We start from the raw sequence: 16,350 nt of genomic DNA, 5'->3' as shown, positions 1-16,350 counted from the left end.
TTTGATTTATACATTTTGCTCAAGTGCTAATACATTCTACTTTGAAATCTTATGAACCTAGTTATGGTGCTATCAGGAAAATCTATTCCATTCATGATGAAGGGAAATGCTTGATCTCAGAATCCATTTAGTCATTAGTGTCTTGACAGTGACCACATCTGCTAGTGAGCAATGGAATGAGACTGGATTTCCTTGTAAGTAATTATATGCTATTTTTCTTTGGTGTAATTGGTGTAATAAAAATATTATTACCAGGTATTAAAGTGATATTAATAATAGTCAAAAGGTATTCCACAGATATTGTTGAGGGAAGAAATCATTGTGGAGAGGATTTCCAACTTTCTCATTACCTCTAGCAATAACTGTTAGTCAATTGTCACCAGCAGACAGAGAAGGATGGGAATCCTCCAAGTAGAAAGATTGACCAGAGCACCAATCTCTCTTCCAGAGCAGTCCACAAAACCATTATCTGGGGAAGCAATTCCTAGGGAAGAGACAAGTCAACCTTACTGTCAACCCATAGGGCTGACATTCTAGTGTACCTAAAGTAACAAGATACCCTATTGGAGAGTTAGGAGGTCATAGCCTAATCTAGCCATTGTCACCATTTGGACCATGATTTTGCCTCAGATTTGGAGACAACCAAAGACCCTGAAACCAAGAGGCTTGCAGTTAATATTGATTCCAACTCAATATTCTTAGCCATGATCCAGAGAATCAAAACCTGTGGGGATGCAGCATGGCAAATGCTCCTACAGATGCTAGATGCTTTAGTCACAGCTACATAAAACTCAGAAATTTAGTTTCTTGCTACCAAAGTCCTTGGCACTTTATTAAAAAAAATTTTATTCATGCATTGATCTTAAATATTTTGAAAGGCAATAGTGTGGAATCACACACACACACACATACACACACACACACACACACAAACACATATATATATATATATATATATATATATATATATATATATGAATTTGTCAGTATATGTGTGTGTGTATTTATCAAACAGGGCATATTTTGTATGGTTCCTGTCAGTTCAAAACTGTTATTGACAATAAAGATCAAAGAAAGTGATCCCTAAGTGAATCAACATGAAAATAAATTAAACAATGAATCATGTTTCCATTCTTATCCATTTCCCCAAAGATCTAGAAAATAAATAGCACAATTGTTTCTTTCAATGACCAAAAATCTACAATAGAATTCTGTATTATGCAATTTATAATGTAACAGTATACTAGAATGAATGCAAATTACAGCAATTAAATAGGATTATGTGTATTCTTTGTTAACAAGCACAGCATTTAAACAAAGTCCCTTAATTCAGGCTTTTTTATAACTTAATTTGATTGAGTACTATAACTATTAAGTTTTTCTATTTAATCTGAGTATCTTGTTGTCTCAAATTAGTATGTAAATTATCTAGAATATTCATAAGTAAGATCAGGAAGCAAAGTAGCACTGAGGATAGAGTCCTCAACTTGGAATCCTGAGTTCAAATCCTGTTTTAGAAACCTACAATCTTTGTCACACTGGACACTTCCCATAACCTAACTCAGTCTCAATTTCCTCATTTTTATAATGATAATAATAGCACCTTGCTCCCAGAATTGATGTGAGCATCAAATCAGATAGCATATGTAACCAGGTTTTATAAATTTAAAGCACTCTATAAATGCTATTATTAGTTATTACCTCTACTTTACACACTTATGTGACAAAGATCAAGATAAATTCTTTAACTATTCTGGTTCTCATTTGGAAAATAGAACCAACTTCCAGGATACAGATGTTCTTATCTTCTGTCACTCTTGTCCATGTCTGATAAATTTATGTATCTTATGTAATGATTTTTTCCCAAATATGTGTTGAGAATTATTACTTATATTTGACATTTCATGTACCTAATATAATCCTACTTAATTAGGAATCCTGGAAAAACCTATTTTTTACTTATTTTCCTGATTATCAGAGATCTTAGTGTGTTATATGATTGTCTTCTTACCCTCACTGTCCATCTTTCCATTGTGCTGTATGTGATATTTTAAGTAGATTTTTTGAAGTTAGTGGCATCCAAGTTTTAAAAGACATACAGTAATCTTGGTAAAATTGCTTAATTGAGAATTCCTTTTTTGTTTTCACAGATTTAGGTTGAATACAAGCATTTTATAATTTCCCAAAGGAAATGTATCCTGTGCTTCTCCTTTTTATACTCATCAGGCTTATTGTCTGTCTATAGTATTCCTCCCAGACATAAGTACTATTGAATAGGCTCAATAGATTGTCCAAATATTTGTATTTTGAAATTTGGGTAACCCTAATCTATTGGTCCACAATTACTTATAGACTAATAAACAGTTTATAAGGATGAGATAATTAGAACAGTGACAAGTTCATCATTGTAGGCCAGAGGCCTCAGGCCAAGAAGGTGGGCTCTTCTCAATGGTAGAGTTGCTGGGTCTTGGCAGCTCTCACACACAGATTCAGGATGTCGCAGAAATACCAAAGCTCACAGGATCACAGAAACTGATAACTGGAGTCAGGGATGGAAATGCTCTTAAAAATATTGATGACAGGTAACACAGGAACCTCAGGAAAGTCAGTTACCTCCTTCTGGCCTAAACAAGATGGCCAACAGGAAGTAAATCTCTGCTCTCCTTCCTGTCCAGTAATCAATGGACCCCCAGAGCCTTCAGTTTCTGCTTCTTATCCCTTCCCCAGATTCTGGAACTCTTCTTTCAATTCTGTGTATGCTATCAGACCTTCCTGCAAACCTTTGCTTTTTCTTATGTACAGTTTTGCTTTCCTTCATTTTTCCACTTTACAATAATAAGGGTTTAATAAATACTTATTGATTAACTAATTCTGCAATGTATCCTCAATAATGGAGATGAATAATTTGGCAATCAGACATCTCCCTATTTTATGCCTCTATTATTATAGTCATAATCATTGATAATGAATATTTTTATTATTATATATTATATAGAATCTTAAATAATCTTGATATATGGATAGATATATTTAATTTATTTATTTATTTGTTTGTTTTTAAATTAAGTATATTTTTTTCCAGATTGCATGGTGGTACAATTTTCCATAATTGTTTTCTGATATTTGCAAGCCATGTTCTCTCCCTTCCTAGTAGTTCTTCATTTTCCCTAAGATTGGAGGTAATATGATATACCTTGTACATGTGTTATTATAAAAAAAACATAATTCTATGTTTATCATGTAAAAGATTACACATATCGCTACACTAGAGAAAAAATCTTGGAAGAAATAGAGAATGGCATGCATGCTTCAATCTACATTCAAACTCTTGACAGCTCCTTCTAAGGCAGTTGATAACTTTTTTTGGGACATCTTATTTTAAAAGAGGCTGTTGAGGACATTTTGTTCCCCTGTCTTTAATTCATTTTCATAATCAAGAAACAACAAACTCATGATATGTTATATTCTCTCCATTTTTGACAGTTATAAGATGGTAATAATGTGCCCCATTTTAAATATTATTTGCAAAACTCTTCTTATTTTCCAATAATACCCTCTTTGAGATATTATTTGTCTTTGACCCTCATAAAGATTGCATCTAGATGGTGGAGTAGATACATAGTTCAGTAGTTGTTGATGTTTTCCTGGTTGCTTTTCCTTTTTCAGATCAGTAAGGTATGAGATACTTTCTATAATGTTGTATCTTCACCTTCTACAGATACTTTGCAAACAACTCAGTCAGTGCTCTTTTGTTACCTCCATGTCAGATCTCCTCTCTATATAACTGATGCTTTCCATCTTCTCTCAGATTTTCCTCATTAGTGCTATTACCATTTCCTTTGTCAGTACCTCAGGTACTCGATTTTAGGGTACAAATGCAATTTTTAATCATCTGACCACCCACTTGCCAGAATTAAAATCAAAATCTATAACAAATGAGAGAAATAATAATAATAAGGAAAATATATAACATAAAATTAAAGATATTTAATCCTCTATTATTTAAATAAGCTATAAAAAGAAAGGCAAAATGGACAACAGAAATGTCATTGATACCAACTTTATTAATTTCATCCTGAAGATGCACTAGGTATTTAATTGCTACAAGAACAATAAAGGAGCCCAGAAAGAACCTTAGTGACAATTTACTTATATCCTAGAGATGGTTTTCAATGTCCATGCAGTTAGAACATGAACTAATCTATAAAATCTTATCAGATAAGTATATAACATAGGAATATGAATAATATTTTTTTCATAAATCAGAAAGAAAAATTGAGGGTAAAATCAGTCTAAGGAAAGCCTAACAAAATGCTCATCAATTGGGAAATGATTAGATAAGTTGTGGTATATAGAATGCTACTATGTTGTAAGAAATGATGAGCAGGTTAATTAAAAAACAAAACAAAACATGAAAATATCTACATGAAACTAATAGAACTAAGAAAACATTTTATACAGCAACATAAATCTTGTTTGAAGAATAACTCATTATCAGAATGGGAATATTCACACACACACACATATACTTACACACACACACACTATGTGTTTGATCAAATGATGCTTTTTCTAATGTGAGAACAAAATGAAGGGAGGAAGGTATTTGGGAACTTTAATGTAACAAACAAATAAATATATGTGCATATATTTAAAGTGTCTCATATGTGCATATATTTAAAGTGTACAGAGATGAATCTGAGAATTTGCAAATAATGACAATGGAATACATGCACTGGTATACCAAGTGATACCAAGTATAGTACCAAGATAGGCAAGTTTTGAGTTTGAATTTGGCAACACACATTATCCAAAGGCTGTTCTAACTAAATACAAAAAGACTCATTACCAGAATTGCCTCAAGGTAACCCTCTCCCCACCCCTCCAAATCACAGTTTCTATTAGAGATGTTTACCAAGACCTTGAAGAAATGGTAAAGGTACTAATGTACTGACAAGATTGTTGATCCTTGAAGGATTGAAAAACTTAAATGTGGGCCCTAAATACACATATAGATTCCACATTAATTTCCTAATTCCATGACCTCTAAGAAAATGCCTTTCTTCTGATTTCATTCTTTAAAAAAAAAACAGCTAGTATATTTAATCAATATGTTTTAATGACAATATGTTTTAAGACAACACTTCCTATAAATTTTCACTTGAAAGTTTTTGCCTTGTTGTTTTGGCTTGTGAATACCAGTGATATTTAGAGGGCATTTTTAGGTAATTGAGACCATCTGGATAATTGTATAATTATAAAAGGCTACTACACTTGTCTCATCATATTGTTTGGAAAAAGAAATTATCTAATAGGAAGCAAATGGGATGAAGTCATCAAGTGGATTTTCAAAATGGTCATGAATATGTGTACTTTCTCCTACTAGAGAAATAGATAACACTTAAGAGAGTTAATCAATTAATATCATTTTAAATTACTTGGATTAAATATTTGACATCTAGTTGACATCTATTTCCTTGATTACTGACTTCACAGGAAGCCAACCTATGTGAACTTTTGCTTTTGATTTTCACTTATTATATAGCCTCTGAACCTTAACTTTTAATAAAGTATGTGTGTAGTGAGTTCAAGGAAATTTTCTTCTTGGACCTCAGACATTTTGGTACTAATATGATTACCTGGAAAGAAGAGTATTTGTATCTATTTTTTTAGTTTTAAAAAAGGGACTTGTTCCATAAATGATTCTAAAATTTGCAAAAAAGCAATTTTTTTTTAATTAGGGACTTCATTTATATGGCTAAACTAAATCTTTTTTCCTATAATTTATGACTATATTTTCATTTTTTCTAAAGAGACTTCACAATAAACTTTGTGATAATCCTTCCTACCTATTTAAATATTTGGTTTTGATCTGTCTTTCCTATGACATGTAGTTGGCACAATATTTTGCAATTATATAGGACTTTAATGTTTGAAAAGTGCTTCATAACTATTAATTCATTTTATCCTTTGTACAACCCTGGGAAGCAGTTGATATTATTAATCTCATTGTGCAGAAAAGGATATGGAGACAAAAATGAAATCATTTGCTTTGTGTTGTTAGACCAACAGAACAATTTGAATCTGGTTTTGAACTCAAAACTTTGAACTCAAATACTGTACTTTTATTTATTTGATTTAGCTGCATCTGATTTAATTCTATCACTGATAAAAAAAATCCCTTCTATCTACTGAGAGAATATTAATTTTTTATCACAAGTTTCAGAAGCTTTCTCCTTTACAACTAGTCTTATCTTTGAATTTTGTTCTCTGTATCTTACAGATTCCAAGTAGCTGATGATGCTTATGGTTGTGCTCTGATTCATAACTTTCACATTTTATGATCAAGAGTAGATAAGGTCATTAAGTAGTGTTCTCAGTCCAATTAGAACACTGCTTTTTAAAAATGGATTCATTTTCTATTCCTTGCTTTCACAATCTAGTTTCATGAGAATTTAAAACTATTTTGCTAGACTCAAAACTTTAATGAAAGTTTATTAGGCAGTTCAATTCAAAATATCGAAATATAATTACCTTCTAATTAAAGAAAGCCAGAGAGAAGATAAATTCAACAAAGCATATGCCTTTGTAAAGTCTTTGTGTGTATTGCAGAGAAATTTTTTGTACTCTGATTACATTAAAACATAATTTATAATGTCCTTGATTAGGCCAGCAGTACACATGGGAATAGCAGACAGAACTGGAATGATTTTAGAGAGTGGACACCTTTCTTATTTAGAATGTGTTTCATAGAACATAAAGCTTAAGAGATTTTAAAAATCTAATTCCTTCATCATACAGATGAAGAAATTCTGAGGCCAGAGGAGATTGACTTCTACAATCAAGTTATTAACAAACTTGGTGATTGAACCCAAGTTTTCTGACTTTGGGTATTAACTCCTTTATTCCTCACTGCCTTAAAATTTCCACAGTTGACTTTCCCCAGTACCTGAAATTACTGTCATTGCTAACATTTAATAATACACAGGAATCAAAATTTTAAAACAATCTTAAGATTATATCTGACAGAAGGCAAAACTGAAGGGTAGTGATGGGGAAGGACTTGTCCAAGAGTAGAATATGCAGCAGGCCTAGGATTCAAAGCCTGGTCCCTTCTCCAAATCTATTTGATTCCCACATCTACAATACCAGTTATTTCCAATAGAACATATATTTTTCACTTGTACTGAATTGTTTGTGAGTTTTAGACTGTGAGCCTCTTGAAAGCAGATATACATATATACAGATATAGAAATACATATGTTTGCATGTATGTATAATTTGCCTTTATCTCTATTCCCAATGCTTAGCATAGAGACTGGTACATAGTAGGTGCTTAATAAATTTTTGTTGACTTGACTGTTGTGTATTTGATATTCTTTCCTTTAAATTGTAAATTCCTTGACGATGGATATTTTTTTCATTATTCTAGCACAAAAAGTTGAATATAGTATATGCTTAAGGAATATTTATTTATTTGAGTGCTCCTTATGAATTATATAGCTTAATTTAAATTTAAAAAATATTTTATTTTTATTACAATATGGCTTAGAAATTAATTACTATATTTGATTGAACTCATAAAATAATTTTAGAGTAAGAAGGGACCTGTGAATCTAACTCTATAACTTTATAGATGAAGAAATATATATCACTTCTATCTAAAGAACTCAGTGAAATTGTACATTTTGTTTTCTTTCTATAGAAATAAGTGGCTAGAAGATACATCTTGTTCTGATTGAGAAGACAAGGTAAATTGTTCTTAATGGGTCATTCTTTTTACTTTTGTTTCTGCAGCTGTTGGCCTTGCAGCATGCCAAGAACCAGTGCTTCCAAGCAATGGCATCAAAATTGGAGACAGGTACATGGTGAATGATGTTCTCTACTTCCAGTGTGAGCCAGGATATACATTACAGGTATTCTTCTGCATTTTATTCTTTTGGAAGGGCCTATCTTGTGGTCATTAGTTTGTTCACCTCTATAACCATGAAGCTAAGGTAGCCTGTTAGATGGATTAGCCTAAATAAACTGTCAGTCATTTGACTGTTTTATTTTGTAGTTAAAAAAAAAAAAGTGCCATAAACATGGGTAGCTATTCCACTAATTTATGCTTTTGGTCATGAGAGAAAATAAGTCAGGGTGTATGTAAGTATTTTAAAAACATTTTTCACTTTGTTTTATAGAAATTTTTTTAATATAACAAACATTTATAGAATTCTCTCACTTTATGGGAGGTATCTTGTGACAAAGTAAAGAAGCCCAAGTATAACTTATAATAATACATTGACTTCTCTAAAATTCACAAAACAATTTATATCTGTAGCACTTTTCTATTTTAAAAAAATTCAGAAAATTTCTTCCTCTCCCTATCACATCTGCCTCATTGAAAAAAAGAAGAAAAAAACAAATATCTTATAACCAATATGAATAGTAAAATAAAACATTCCCCCCAGAGACTATATAAAAAATTATAGCTCCTTCCATACCCCAAATCCATTACTTCTCTGTTATGGATGGCATGTTTCATCAACAGTCTTTTGGAACAATGAATGATTATTATGTTCATAATAGTTTTAATAGTTCTTATAGTTTTCATAGTTGTTTGTTTATACATTGCTGTTATTTTATAGACTGTTCTCCAGGTTTTTCTCATTTTAATTTTTCATTATTTTATTAAAGTCCTCAAAATGTTTTTATTTTTATCATATTGATGTTATAGTATAAATTATTCTGGTTCTGTTCACTTCATTTGGCATCACTTCATATAACTCTTTCCACATCATTTCAAAATCATCAATTTCCTAACTTCTTACAGAACAAACAGAATTTATTGACACCATTGAAGAAAGTGTGTTTTAATAGTGTTCAATCAGTAGTCAGAAAACCTTGTTTCAAAGGATAGCTTTGACACTCATAATTTGTGGAATAGTTCATTTCCTAGACATTGTAGCATCAATTTTATAAATAAATTGAACAATGAATGTCTCCAATAGGCATTTCTTCTCATGCTTCAGCTACACTGATAGTATATGCAATAAGATAAAGTTCTCCTTCATGATGCCAACTTTAAAGCTCATGGTAAGAAAATCAAAAGGATTTTGGTATCTCTGGATTTTTACATTCCCTTTCTCTAAAGCATATTGATATTTAAAACTTTTCTTTTACACTCTATTTTTATTCTCAACACATTTTTTTAAAAAAATGAACAAATAATTATATTATGGCAACTATTAAAAGTAATTTTAAATAGTTTCATACCAGTATTTTCAAAAAAGCCAGTTTTATATTAAAGAAGACAATTCTATGAAAGTTAATACTTGCTAGTACAGTTTGATCTCATTGATCAATCTATGTTATATCAAAACATAGATAACTACAGATCATATCACTTTTATCTATGACTAATTAAAGAGAATCTTCAAAAAATATAAACTCAGGAAAAACTAAATTTTTGAACAATATCTATTGTCCAATCTGAAAGCATAATACAAATCAATAAGCAAATTTTCTATGTAAGATTATTAGTTTCAGAGACTAAAGACACTTCGGAATACAATTAGTTCAATCTCTCATTTTAGAGATGAAAAAATGAATCCCAGAGGGGTGAGGCCCCTTGTTACAGGTGATATGAGTACAAAATTATCAAGCTAGGCTTTGAACTTATGTGCTTTAGCTATCCATCCTGTCCCTTTCTGTGAAGGAGAGACTACTGAGATTATACTGCATTTAATTTAGTTTATATATATCTATTGGAGAAAATAATTATAAATTTATTCCCATGTGACTGTGTGAACAGATTAGAAATGAGAAAAAAAAAACATTCTACAGTTCACAGAAAGCACATTATCAGCATATGACAAGCCCATGGATTATGGATTTGACCATGATAAAGTATATTTCCTTTTACTCAGTTCCATGACTGAAGAATTTATGCTGAACCAAAAAGATGCTACTCAGAAATGGTCCAATTGAAAAAGTTAAAAAAAAATTGCTGATTACTTTCAGAGTGATTAAAGCAATTACACAAGTCATTCTTCTTTCTCTAGAAATATTACACAAATATATCAAATATATCACTACCTGTTCTTTTGGAGAATATAATGAATAGAAGCATTTTTTCTATGAATTCCATTTTTAAACAATCAAACTGGAATGCCTAACTTATTTCACAAATTACCTAAGGTTAGACTCATTGGAGGAAATGTGTAATTGGCATTTTCAGGGCTTTGCTACTTATAAAATATTATCTAACTAGTATTGCCTGTGATTCATAAAACTTGTGCTCTCTTCCATATTAAATCTTATAGAATTATATAGAAATAAATCTTATATAATTCCTTTCTCTGACCTTCAATTATAAAATAAATGTCAGCTAATCGAAATAATTAATAACTTTAACAAAGTTTCAGAATGTAAAACAAACCCACATAAATCATTAACACTAATATATATTACTAACAAAGCCCAGTGGTAAGAGATAGAAAAAAAGAGATTCAATTTAAAGTAACCATAGATAATAGAAAGTACTTGGGAGTCTACCAGCCAAGACAAACCCAGAAACTATATGAATATTGTTACAAATTACTTCTTACACAAATAAAGTTGAATCTAAACAAATGGAAAAATATGAATTGCTCATGGGCAGGCCAACCCAATATAATGACAATTCTAACTAAATTAAACTACTTATTCAATATCATGCAAATCAAACTGCCCCAAAATCATTTTATAAAGATAAAAATTAGTGGTAACAAAATATCAGATCAAGAATATCAAGGGATCAATGAAAAAAAATACCTATGAAGTAAAGTAGCCTAGTATTATCAGATCTCTAACTCAATTACAAAATCGTAATCATCAGAACTATCTAGGAGACAGCCACATGGCTCAGTGGATTGAGAGCCAGACCTACAGACCAGGTAGTGATGTATTTGATAAAGATCCTGTGTTCAAATCTGGTCTCTGACACTTCCTAGTTGTGTGACCCTTGCCAAGTTATTTTCTTAGGATCACATGGCTAGCAAGTGTCTAAGTCCAAATTTGAACCCAGGATTTCCTGTCTCTAAACCTGGCTCTCAATCCACCTAGCCATCTAGCCCCTCCTTCCTCCATATAACTTTTCAATGTATTTTCCTTTCAATGACTTCAAAAATGGTTTCTATTAAGGGAAACATCATAACAATGATCATCAACATGTCTTCTCTTCACCTTCTCTTTTTCGTTTTTAAACTCTTCATTGTTCTCTGCTTTTCTGCCTCCTTTTCTGCTTTTTGTTTTTTTCCTCATTGTCTTTTATCTTCTCATTGTCCTCTTCATATTTTCTTCATGTCTTCACTGTTTATATCACATTAATTTCTATTAACATGTTTTTTTGCAAGCCTGTCTTTTTCCTCTCCTGAGAGAAACTCTCAAGTCCTTAAAAAACAAATAATAAAAGTTTCTTTAGAAAGTGTATTTCATATGATGAATTGTTTAATATTCAATTTCCAGAGAGTGGCCTATGGACTCACACCTGCAAACCCCAAATAGGCTATTTACTATCTCTGTTGAAATGCAAACTATTTTCCCCTTTAATTCAAATTCTGGGTTCACAAGCTGATGCTTTCATTAGAATGAACATAAAGGATTCTGGGTTTTCCCCTTCTTAATTGCAAACATTTGGGAACTTAAACTTACAAATTAACACCTTCAAAATGTGAACATGCATAATATTAAAGCATGTTTTATCTGAGAATTTATTTTCTTTTCAATGTCTCCTATTAATTTTCTTTCCTTTTTTTTTCTTTTGAACTGGACCTGTGATTTTAATCCTGCATTTTTGTTTTCACATGCTGGTGTAATGAGTCCCCTATACATGTTGCCTGATTCCCTCAAAGGTTGCATGATTTGCCCAGGTTCACAAAGCTCATATGTTTCAGAGGCAGGACTTGAGCTTTCCTGAGATTTTACTATAATCCAGCCAAGCCAGATCTCTTTCCTTATATCTCACTGTCTTTGATCACATCAATAACTGCAGAAAAAAAAGGAGGGGGAAGAATCTACAGGGTTTTTCCTCTGTCCTTTTTCATGAGTTTTTAAAATGTCCTTCTTTGATATAGGATATAATACTGATTGAAAAGCCAGTTTATATGTTCAAATTCATTAAAATGATGAATTTTATCTAATTTCTACTGGCATGAGAATATTATTCTTAAACAAAGAAAAGAATCATCTGTTTTAGAAATGTCAAGCTTTCTAAATTTTAGCCTGGCTTCACAAATTGATAACAGAGAATTAATTCCCTTTTGTGAACTGATAAACTCTTAGGGAAAAAACAACCTTTTACAAAGTCATGTGTTATTTTTGATTAATTCAAAATCTTCAGGTAGAATCAACAGGAACATGTGTCCATAGCAAAACCAAGAGCAGAATATGGCCTAGATTAATAGTTACTGCTAATTTTATTGTTGTTTTTCAGAGCAGGTCTTTTAAAAGTGTTTTTCTACTGGTTGAGATGTATGTCTTTGTAAGTCAGTGAAAATTATATTATACAACGTTTTCCTAAGGCAGCAAGCATGCCTTTAGGGCTGCACTTCAAGACAATTTATAGAATAACCTAGCACATATGTGTATATTCTTTTAATTTTTGCTGAAGCAACCTTAAAAACTGTGTCAAGTATAAAGAATGTATGTCCATTGACGCTAAGCATAGGAAATTCATTTGTCACTGATAACCTCATTATCCCCAAAATAAAAATATAATAACATATTTAACAGGAATTAAAGATTTATTTTTCACTTGCCTTTGTATGTGGCATATGGAAATATGTAAGTTAAATAAGTATCATAGATAAATCATAGTGGGGATAAAAAATGTAGAACAAAAGTTTCAGTCAATTAAAAAACTTGGCTGAAAATTAACTTCTTTTCTCATTACCTTCTCTTCTGTTGTCAAATGGATCATCAACACAAAAAGAAGCCTTTGGTTTTGGTCCTGTGCTCTAAGGAAATACAGAATAATCAGTTTTTTAATAATCATTTTTTAAAGCTAACAGTTTCCTATGTACTGAGCACCAAAAGAGACACAGAAACAGAGACATAATCTGAGAGTCCTCCTCTGAGCAGAAGATAGTTCATTAACTTTGACAAAGTTGCCTCATTTTACAAAGTCCCTTAGTCCTAACTTTTGTCTTGTTGTGGGGGGCTGGAAGTAAGACCTTGGGGTTTGAGATGGGTACCTTTGCAAGAATGCAAGACTCCAAAAATTAGCTTAAAATAAAAAGATAAATTTGTTCATTTGGAGAGTAATGTTGAAAGGTCTGGATCTGTAATTTTTTTTTATACTCTTTTGACAACAGGTATTATATGATTTGATGAAGGGACAGAGATGGTATTGTTGAGTTTAATTAGTTATTAATTAGTTATCTAGCCTAATTAGGAGCAGAGATCAATACCAGAGAAGGGATTTTCTCTGGGTCCCCTAACTTGTGAATTTTGATAAATAATTTAAGGAGGTTAATAATACTTGATGTTTATATCTTAGGATAAGTTTAAATAGATAGAATTGGGTCTTAGATAGTTGAAAATAGTTTTAAGGAGGTTCACTCTTGGTAAACAAGAAGCAAATCTGCAAGGGTTTAGAAGGGGGGATTTTATCTAGAATATTAGTGTTAGAATAATATAAATCCTGCTTTATCTCTACCTCCTTTAGCTGGTCCCTGTCTATTCTTATACTTAATAATAAATAAGTGTTGGGTTAAGCAAATTCATCAACCATCTACAACTAGGTTACCTTAAAAGTTCAAGCCTATCTTGATAAGGATCAATCAGCTATAAATATAAAACCCAAACAAGATCAAATATACCCATAACAGTATTAATTTGGCTAGAAGTGGGGGTGTTGGTCACCTGACTGGAGATAGAGTGGTGTTTGTGTCCTGAAGACATGGGGTTTGGCTAGGCATAGTTTAAGGAACAAGTAGATGTCCTAGATTACAACCCGATGGAATCAGGGCATAACTGGAAGATATATATCTCTATCTTAAAATCTAGGGGAGAATCCTAGGGGAGTATTTCTCTCCGGGGTCTTTTCTTATTGTACATAGGTCCAAAGACAACTTTTCCTCAGTATCACAAAAATAACAAGGAAGGGAAGGAATTTTCCTGCTCTGTGTTTGGCCTGAAATCTCCTGGAGTTTGGGGAAACCCTGAGTCTCATGTCATTCTGGTTAAAATAAAAAAAAAAATTCTTTGTTTGAGTGATTTGTACTCAGTATGTAATTTATTACTTATCTTATACACTGATTAAAAACTGACATTTTATCTTCAAATCTGTTGAGTATCTTAGAATAATTTTCTCTTCTCCAAAGTGGCAATTAACTCAGGTGATACACCTAAGAACTCTTTGTCCAATTAAAATAATCCCATCCTAAATAGTAGAAAAGTATGCATAATTATTTTCTATTTATTGTCTAATAAAATGATTGTCTTAGAAACTCCAACTACAATCTTATAGATGGGAGTGTCTTTTCTATTTAAATTTAAAATGTATGAAATTAATTTTCTTTTAAACAGGGTCGTTCTCATATTTCTTGTATGCCAGGAACAGTTAGACGCTGGAATTATCCATCTCCCCTCTGCATTGGTAAGATCATATATCTTGTACTTTGTTGAATAATTGTTCCTAAGAAATCAAATTAAAGAAGCCAAATTATAGCTCAGGTTATTTAACAGACTCAGAAAATAGATGCTGACTTAACAACCATTTATTAAATATCTGTTGTTTACAAAATCCAAAGTTTTCTTAGGCAATACTAGAAATATCAAGATTGTCAACTGTGGTTTCATCTTCATAGAACTTTATAGTAGAGTAAGAGAATGAGTCCCAAACATCGATAACTATCACACAGAATATTGAAAGATGAATGCATTAGAGAAATATAGTAAAAAATGCTCTGTGATGTCCAATAAAGGAGATAATTACTGATAGGAAGAAAAAGGTGGCCTTTTGATTTGACTTTGCAGTATGACTAAAAATTCAATAGGTAAAGCAGTGAAATACCACAAATTGGGAATAGTGTGAGCAAAGTCTGAGAAGCAATGATATACTTTCCAGTCATTTAAATTCATCTTAAAAGCTTTAGGTGCCTTCCATTCTCAGGTCAAGTACCATCTTTTACATGAAGCCTTTCTTGATTCATCCAACTTCAAGGCTTCTCCTTCCCAAATCTATTTTGTATTTATTCTCTATGTATTTTGTATAGGGTCCATATATTTATATAAATGTATATATTTTACCTTCCTCAATTTAATGGAAACTCCTTGAGGGTCAGAACTTTTTTGTTTTGTTTTGTTGTCTGTATATCTTTAGGTGCTACAACAGAGCCTGACACATAACAGGCACCTAATATAATAGCCTGGGTGTTAGATCCTAAGAGAAAGCTTTCTTGATTCTCTTAGTAATTAGATTGTTTTTATCTTAAATTATTTTCTTTTGATAACTTATCTGTTTCTTTTTTTTTTTAATTCCCAATGGAATGTATACTCTGTGATTGCAGGGACTGTATTTCACTGAAACATAGTCAATCAATAAACATTTATTAAGTGTCTTCTTCATTTAACAAATAATTGTTGAAATGTAGAGAATTAAATAAAATAATACAATACATAAGAATGATTATATCAGTGATGAAGAAGATAGATTGTGGAATTGATAGCCTTAAAGCAAAAAGATTAGTTAGTACTTATAATAACCTCACTATTAAGAGATTATATTCTTTATTTAGTCCATAACATTATTTTTCGATGCTTAACATTTATTTCTGAGGGAGAATAAACTACTTCTATAACATGACGAAAAAAACCCAAACAAACAAAAAACCAAGAATAGCTAAGAGGCTGAAATAGAATACATGGGACTGGAATAGAGTGGAGGGGCCGGTTGTGAAAGATAACAAAAGGGTACAAATGACAGAATTTAGCTTATTCAATGAGTGGAGCAAACATGTAACAAGAACCATATAGATGGACTCCAAGTTTATGAGTGTGGCTGTTTGGAGAAGGGAAGCTTCCATTACTAAAATAGGTCATTAGAGCAATGAGCACCCAGAAAGATCCTGTGCTTCCCTCTCTTTTCTGTATTTCCTAATTAACTCCATTTCTTTTTGGCTCATCTGGACCCAAGACAGATGAATCCCTGGATATGGATCTCTTTAAGTTTTCTTGTAATTTTATTATAATTCAAAAAAGACCTTTCCTCTGCAGAATCCCCTTTTTCTGCCTTACAACTAGCACAGGAACAGGATCATTATATTTATTTAAATTTACATTAAAATTTACATTTAAAAACCAGATCACCTAACTGACTTGTTT

At 31.6% G+C, this 16,350-nt stretch overlaps 1 protein-coding gene across 2 annotated transcripts in view; it reads left to right on the top strand.

The window, feature by feature from the left end:
• CSMD1 (CUB and Sushi multiple domains 1) overlaps window positions 1–16,350 on the top strand; it is a 2,624,761-nt gene that overhangs the window by 2,266,291 nt on the left and 342,120 nt on the right. For both annotated transcript variants that reach the window (XM_056823354.1, XM_007476228.3), the window contains exons 38-39: window positions 7,798–7,916; window positions 14,554–14,623. In XM_056823354.1, the coding sequence (XP_056679332.1) occupies window positions 7,798–7,916; window positions 14,554–14,623 (189 nt within the window). The remainder of the gene's footprint in view (window positions 1–7,797; window positions 7,917–14,553; window positions 14,624–16,350) is intronic.

Source organism: Monodelphis domestica, chromosome 1 (genome assembly GCF_027887165.1).
Source record: "Monodelphis domestica isolate mMonDom1 chromosome 1, mMonDom1.pri, whole genome shotgun sequence".
NCBI lineage: Eukaryota > Metazoa > Chordata > Mammalia > Didelphimorphia > Didelphidae > Monodelphis > Monodelphis domestica.
The sequence above is the reverse complement of the archived record's forward strand: the minus strand, read 5'-3'. Positions and strand labels throughout refer to the sequence as shown.